The following is an 8,404-nucleotide window of genomic DNA, read 5'->3' as shown; positions in this document are numbered from 1 at the left end:
CTTTTAGAAATTGACAGAAAAATTATGTCTTTGATAAAAACACTTTGACTTCAATAAGATCTACAGTTACTTTTATCTGAGACTACTATACATAACTTTGGATTCGGCATATTGACAAACAATACAAATACAGTGGGGCCGATCTGTTATAGGCCGAGTTGGTAACCAAGCATTTAAACACTTTGATGACCCTGACAAATTTATATTTCCGGAGGAGTCAAATACGAGTCCAAATACGGATCACATTTTCAAGAATATTATAACTTGTTCGTATGTTAAAAAATAATTCGAAGGAAACACAACTACGTGCCAGGAAGATTTCAATTTAAGGTATTCTCCTCATGCAGGGAATGTTACTTTGACACTCAAACTCAAAGGACAATATTTTATTTGCAAGAAACCACCACATGGTTCAGCACGATGACGTCTGATGATATTTTTGTTTGAAGGTTGGAAACTACACACAGCCTCGGTGTTTTGTAAACCAGAGGTATAAATTTTACGGTTATTAGCTTATTTTGTGTTCCGTATTTTATGGACGGAAATAATTTAAATTTGATTCAATGACAATTTAAATGCAGCTTTGACTGGAATTTTACCTTTATCTTTATGATAATGTATGTAACATTTCTAAAGTTAGGATAAATGATCTGTTACCTTTTGGTGAATATTTATTCATTATGTGTTTCTATGATACTTTTACTATAAGGATAAGTTAACTTTTGTATTTGTATTTGTTGAGAAAAATACTTTTTACATGAGGTACTCCTTTTTAGGAGGAAGTTTCCCTTTAGCTTTACAATTACACAGGACAAAACTGGCAAATACTGGATAACCATTAACATTGTCCTTGTTTCTTTAACATGTTTAAGGGGGTTTTCTATATAAATCATAGTAAAATGGGAATTTGTTTAAATAAATTTCTATTTTGCACATTTTTATAATTATTAGTTTTTGAAAAATGATGACAAGAGATGATATTGGTATGAGGAGGGATAGGACCTTTATACACCTAATTGCTATTTATTCCATCCCGGAAAAGTTCTAAAATTACACAACTTTTTCATCTCTGGGACCCTGTTTAAACAATTCACCATGCATGATACTTTTTAATGAGACCTGTTTAAACTACCGTAAGTACTTCAAACAAAATATTTTTTTACTTCAATTTTAATTTCGAAAAAAGTGTATCATACTATATCAAAGTTTCTTGATGATCACTTTCTAAAGTTTTCCTCCCTCAGCTCACTGCTGATGACCTCCATTTTCAGCCCGCGTGACCTAAACAGGAAGTTGTATAAATGACTGTTTTTCCAGGAATGGACTAAATAGCGATAAGGTGTATTGGGACTACGGGATCGGGTGTTTTTAAGCTCGGGATTTCGGGATTGATCCATTGGGGAACCGGGATATCTTTTTTTGAATTTCGGGACCTCAGGATTTCGTTTTTTAAGCCCGGATTTCGTGTTTTTAACCTCAGGATTTTTCGGGATCAGGACCCCTCCTACCCTCCCTCTGGTATGGATACATTTTAATTTCCAATTTAGTTCTATACTTATTAGTCTATAGCCCAAAAGCAATTTAGCAAGCCAATGCTGTAGCACCTGTGGTTAAGCATGAAGACTATATAATGGATATAGTGATATTGCATACTACAAATGTATAGTCTTTAGATCATGGTCTAAATGTAATTCAGACATTTGAGATATAGGTATCATGGGGATACTTCGGTATTGTAAATCAATAATATGTCCAGAAAGAACATTTCCTCTATGCAATTATAGATACATTGTATAAAGAAGATGCACACCATATGTATCAAAAATTAGATCTATTTATTTATTTTCATTTGGATTCATCTTTTTTTCACGCAATAAACATGATAAACCCCTGATTGACCTCTTTTTCCATTACTGTTACTTAAATCATTGTTTAAAATTAAATAGCGGGTCAGTGTTCATAAAACTATCCATTTGATTCTATTGATTAAGCACATGTTCTTGCATGTATCTTGTGCATTCGTGAGACATGTGCATTTGTTTACAATATTTACAAAACTAATCATCAAACATCAAACATAAAAAAAAACAGTAAAAAAAAAAATGTGCTGGTGGAGGGTAACAAGAACAAATGTCAGTGCTATTTTTTCTGATCACAAATGTTATTGGTTTAGGTGGTTAGTTTATCAAGAGAAAATATTTTAAAAGTAATATTTAAATATCTTCTTTCGGTGAGTGACTGTTGTAACAGTATTTTGCACCTAAATATCTGCCCTGCAGTTTATTGGCTTATTTTAGTCTATAATAATACTTCTTTTTTTGGAAGATAAGTTGGTTTTTTTTAAAGAAAATTACATGTATATACATACCAGAACATAACAGACAATAGGTTTACAATCACAAAGGTCATGAAGGTCACCCATTTATAATCAACTGTGCACTATTTTCTATATCTGTGAATTTCCACAATTTTGAACAAATATTTGAGCTGGTAATTAAAACAATGATAGAAAGATGTTGCCTAGATTGGCTAGAAACTGAACAAAGGAGGTTGGATAGAAACTGAACAAAGGATTGGATGTTCTAGAATTACTATAATTTAATATCATTCCATACATGGAAACTGCATGTTATATTATTAGTATTCTTTTTATTGACTGGGTAACAGATGGTATACAAACAAGTTTTAAAAAATACACCTGAAAAACTGATATTTTGTAATTTGAGATCAGTTGAATATTAAATTATACATGTATAACCAAAGTTTCATTCAATTAGAATACAATGTTATCAAATTTATATTTTCAGTTGTGGACATAAAAATTAGATTAGCTGGAATTCCTGGAATAAATATTGGTTGAATATTTCGGATAATGCCTTAATTTTACAAGAATAAACTTGAAAAAGCCAGAAATTTTGCAGGTTTGTTGTACATTGAAATGTCTTCATATTGTTATATATTCTATAGCGAAAACATAAATGAACATATTTCATACAGAACATTACTTGTAGTTTGTTTGAACATGATGTATTATATGATTATATTGCACTAATGCAAAAAGCTTCAAATTAGCAATGTGGCATCTTGGACAAAAATATGTTTCAGAAGACAATGAAAGAGTTTATCAAGCTTTGGTATATACAATAAAAGGGTTTCTGCACAAAAATGGACAAGTATCCTTTGTAGCATATAAATGGCTCTCCAAGGTGTTTCAATAAAAATCTATTCATGATAATATTTCCCCTCGTGTATGAAATAACCCTACATTCCTAATAGTACTTTGAAATTCACTGATTTTTTTCAAGGTTTTAAGTATAATATACATAAAATCATTTACATGAGTGGCAAAGCACATTTTTACATGCAGTGTGTTAAGTGACAATGTTTTAAATGTATTCATAATTATGTTGTATTTAAATCTATTTTTATAGACAAACTATGAATTAATCAATAATTATATTTAACGTTGTATATATCTGCAGATTAGTTCAAACATTCTTCAATTAAAAATCAGTGATGTGAATAACTCTATAGAGTAATCACTGAATATATTTCTCATTAAATTTTGTGGAAAATTTTTCCTTCAGAAATATAAGAAACTATCACAAGCATAACTCTTTCATACTAAAATAACTATAACTTGGTCTATCATGCCTAAAGGGAAAGTTTCCAGATACATTTGTGTGCAATATTGTTCTGAAATTATCCAGAATAAACCACAATATAACTGAATTCTATAAGTTTTATGTTGCAATGAATAGTTTTACAAATATATACAAATGTAATTACAAATACTTTTTCTATGATAGAAGTAATTATGGATGTTATATCATATGATTGACCCAACGTAAAAATACACAAAAGACTCGTTAGGAAGATCTTTTTTTTTGCATAGTATTAATATTGATTGAATATAATTTTTTTTAGCATCAATGTAAATTTGCTAAGACGTGATACACATTTGATACTAGGAAACATCCTCTCTATGATTAGTGTAATTTTCAAAATGTAGCCACTAAAATTTGGTGTTTTGTAAAACTTAATATGTAATATAAAAACAATCCGAAATTCATGAAATTGCATTTGAGATGATGAAAAATAGAAATAACCAATGTCCATATAACAATTGTGGTTACATTTTCATACTGCAGCTACAAGATAGCTTAATTATGAAATTAACTTTCACTGGTAATTATAGATTATCGTTGAGATGACCAATGATAATCTGTTTATCGCTATTTTACCTATGACGACGTTGTCAATTTCGTTAGCAACGCCACGTGGTCTCCTTAGTTTCTAGCGATAATTTTTCCATCTCAAGCGAGAAGCATGATATGAAAATTATCACAAAAAAAATCAAAGGAACAATGCACAAAATAGCGATAATTTTTGATTAACAGATTTACTTGAAAACCAACTGTTTGTTTACTATAACAGGTCACACTACTTTTGCTATAATATAACAGATTTGTGATGTTGGGTATTGATTTATGAAAAAATTCTATGGACTTGGTTTAAAGATAAAAGCAATTTATAAAAAACGAAATTGAAAAGAAAAATTGTTTGTCAATATTTTGAAATTTCATCAAAGCTGATAACATATTAGATAATTTCATTGTTTGATTTTGGAATTGAAGAGTTATAGATTGCATAATACAAATGATTTCCCAACAGGCATCATAGAAGCTTTTTTCAATATACAGATTAGAACGTTTATTTGTTAGAAATTTGATGAAAGTCTTTTTTTTTATCATATTTATTAGTCAAAACAAAAAATATTAAGGTTTGTGCAAGTTGCTTCTAATGCATTTTGTACTTATCTCCCTTGCCTGTCAATTCTGCATTCAAAGTGTCTAGAAGTAAAAAAACAAATTATCAGCTGCACACAACTACTACTCAAGATTAGCCAATTTTGAATACCATGTTACAAAAATGTATCTTCAAAAAATGGCTGCACACATAGTATCCAATGGTTCATTGTAGTCTTTTGAGAAAAATATAGAATTTTGAATATTTTGAACATGTCTAACATTTATGTTTGTGGCAATTGATATACAGACAATATTATTATGATTATTTTATATGGTCTTTTTTTTTTATTGTACAGTCGAAGTGAAATACTCAGTTGTTTGTATTGTTGGTTGTAAAGAAATCTCACCATGAAGTTGACACGATTCGAGATGTTGAGAAAGTCTGCTCATGCAGCAACATATAATATGGTTCTACAGGTAAATCATCTTAGAATATCAAAATTTTTATTGTTGAAAACTTCAGCTGGTTGTTATTTTGCAATTTCAATGCTTAAAATTTTCATACAGGTGTTAAATTAATCAACAGGTACATGTAGTTCTCATTTCACACAAAACATATTCTGCACTGCCAAATGGAAAATTTCTGCACATGCGCTTCATTTTACCTCCCCTTGGTGATGTTGGTTACAGGAAAATATAAATCAAATTTTGATTTATGCAAAATAAATAAAATATTAGGTACTACTATATCATGCATATGAGTAAAACAAGGCAACAGGTAATCACAAGTGAGACAGCAATTCCATTCATTATACACAATTAAACAAGACACATTCATATATTATAGAGGTCAATATACAGTTTTAAAGAATAGACAGATGCAATACATTTAATGCCAACTATAATTTTAAAAGAAACTGAAAAGTTTGCGGTACTCTTGTACATGTTGACTTTATACCAATCCCCACAATGAGTCTGAAATAGTTCAGTACAAATAAACAAAAATTGAATAAAAAATATGTAGAATACTTTTACATGTTTACTTTTTATGTGTTTTCCAGTTATTTCTAAAGATGATCTCATTTGTTTTGAACATGATTGTGATCAGACTGGCTTCAAAAGACATGCTGGGTGTAGTGAATATACGGTAAGAAAACATAGTAATCTTTTACCCTCAATTTATAGGAAGTACAGGTGCGATCTACATACAAGTTAATTCAATGCTCCTTTCCTTCTGGTCAATATTTTAGAAATATGAGCGAACAAAAATTTGAAACTGTACCATTAACTCATTCAAAACACACACAATTATTGGTTTGCAGTTCAGGTTCCACAAGAGTGACATAACAGATAGAAACCAGTTACATTTTGCACACTTGGACTTTTTTCTTTAGAGCAAAATTAATAGAAAACGTTTTGATGAAGAAAAAAAATTCAACTAGTTGTTAAATGCTGCTATATATATTAACCAAAATATAAAGTGTGACTGAATTTATTAAGTACAACCTAGGTACCCATCCTTGTATGAAGAGACACAGAGACAACTACTGCTACCCCCTCCCCTCTATTGTATTACCTTCCACCTCCACCACCCAAAGAAAAAAGTATCCTGTGGTGTCTAACTAACACTTGTTCAATATTTGTGGAAAAAACTTTTATAAGATAAAAATCCAGCTAAATTTGACCTAAGAAAGACAACTGCATCATTCTCATATCAGATATATTTTTTTGTTAGTTCTGATACCATAGTTGATGTAAGTTTATTATACATATTTCCTTATTCTAATGTAACCTGAATTTAACAAATCTGCTTTAAATATATATATATATACAACAAACATTTTGGAGACTAATCGTTTCAAGTAAACATATGCAGAGAGTTATTTACAATGTCCATGCAACCATTGATTGATGTTATACTTAATTCTAGTCATACAATCATGACAATCATACATTATAGTACAGGATAGAATTATTAGGCAATTCAGAAAATATTTCATATTGTGATCCTTTTTTAGCTCACCCGAAAGGCCAAGTGAGCTTTTCCCATCACTTTGCGTCCGTCGTCTGTTAACTTTTACAAAAATCTTCTCTGAAACAGTTTAAGGAAATTTTACTGTTTTTGGTTATTATCTTGAATATTATTATAGATAGAGATAAACTTTAAACAGCAATAATGTTCAGTTAAGTAAGATTTACAAATAAGTCAACACGACCGAAATGGTCAGTTGACCCCTTTAGGAGTTATTGCCCTTTATAGTCAATTTTTAACCATTTTTCGTAAATCTTAGTAATCTTTTACAAAAATCTTCTCCTCTCAAACTGCTGGGCCAAATTAATCCAAACTTGGCCACAATAATCATTGGGGTATCTTGTTTAAAAAATGTGTCTGGTGACCCGGTCAACCAATCAAGATGGCCGCCATGGCTAAAAATAGAACATGGGGGTAAAAAGGAGTTTTTGCTAATACCTCAAAAACCAAAGCATTAAGAGCAAATCTGACATGTGTATAATCATTTATCAGGTAAAGATCCATCTGCCCTGAAATTTTCAGATGAATCGGACAACCTGTTGATGGGTTGCTGCCCCTGAATTGGTGATTTTAAGGAAATTTTACCGTTTTTGGTTATTATCTTGAATATTATTAAAGATAGAAATAAACTGTAAATAGCAATAATGTTCAGCAAAGTAAGATTTACAAATAAGTCAACATGACCGAAATGGTCAGTTGACCCCTTTAGGAGTAATTGCCCTATATAGTCAATTTTTAACCATTTTTCGTAAATCTTTGTAATCTTTTACAAAGATCTTCTCCTCTGAAACTGCTGGGCCAAATTAATCCAAACTTGGCCACAATCATCTATGGGATATCTTATTTTAAAAATGTGTCTGGTGACCCGGTCAACCAACCAAGATGGCCACCACGGCTTAAAATGGAACATGGGGGTAAAATGCAATTTTTGGCTAATAACTCAAAAACCAATGAAAGAATTTAGAGCAAATCTGACGTGGGGTAAAATTGTTTATCAGGTCAAGATCTATCTGCCCTGAAATTTTCAGATGAATCGGAAAACCTGTTGTTGGGTTGCTGCCCCTGAATTGGTAATTTTAAAGAAATGTTGCACTTTTTAACCGGATTTTTGTGACAAAAATGTTGGTTATTGATTTGGGGATGTACGGAGGGCAACCGGGCAGTCAGGCGGCCTGCCAGCAATCAAATGTTGTCCGTGCATTAACTCATGAACTGTTCAACTAAAGCTTTTAAAATATTAATATGTTGTTACTGACAACTAAATGAAGGTCAAGTTCAATAATGGCGATTTTGACTCTTACCGTTCAGGAGTTATGGTATTTGAAAGATTGAAAAATGTTTTTTCCAGTCGTGTCAGTGCTTTTAGGCATGAACTGTTCTACCAAAGCTTCCCAAATTTTAATATGTTGTTACTGATGACAAAATGGAGGTCAAGTTCAATAATGACGATTTTGACTTTTACCGTTCAGGAGTTATGGTTCTTGAAAGATTGAAAAATGGAGTTTCCAGTCGTGTCCGTGTATTTACACATGAACTGTTCTTTGAAAGCTTCCCAAATTTTAGTATGTTGTTACTGATGACAAAATGGAGGTCAAGTTCAATAATGACGATTTTGACTTTT

The 8,404-nt window shown here is 31.0% G+C and overlaps 1 protein-coding gene across 3 annotated transcripts in view; it reads left to right on the top strand.

Moving 5' to 3' along the window:
- LOC134717762 (protein RFT1 homolog) overlaps positions 1–8,404 on the top strand; it is a 30,079-nt gene that overhangs the window by 483 nt on the left and 21,192 nt on the right. Inside the window, exons 1-4 of one of the 3 annotated variants that reach the window (XM_063580272.1) lie at positions 231–330; positions 2,808–2,921; positions 5,108–5,228; positions 5,813–5,898. In XM_063580272.1, coding sequence (XP_063436342.1) covers positions 5,160–5,228; positions 5,813–5,898 — 155 coding nt within the window. In that variant the 5' untranslated portion in view covers positions 231–330; positions 2,808–2,921; positions 5,108–5,159. Of the gene's footprint in view, positions 1–230; positions 491–2,807; positions 2,922–5,107; positions 5,229–5,812; positions 5,899–8,404 lie in introns of those variants that run through there. The other 2 variants (XM_063580259.1, XM_063580266.1) reach the window with 2 other exon arrangements.

The sequence above is a fragment of the Mytilus trossulus genome, chromosome 1 (assembly GCF_036588685.1).
Source record: "Mytilus trossulus isolate FHL-02 chromosome 1, PNRI_Mtr1.1.1.hap1, whole genome shotgun sequence".
In the NCBI taxonomy this organism is placed as follows: Eukaryota; Metazoa; Mollusca; class Bivalvia; order Mytilida; family Mytilidae; genus Mytilus; species Mytilus trossulus.
The sequence above is the reverse complement of the archived record's forward strand: the minus strand, read 5'-3'. Positions and strand labels throughout refer to the sequence as shown.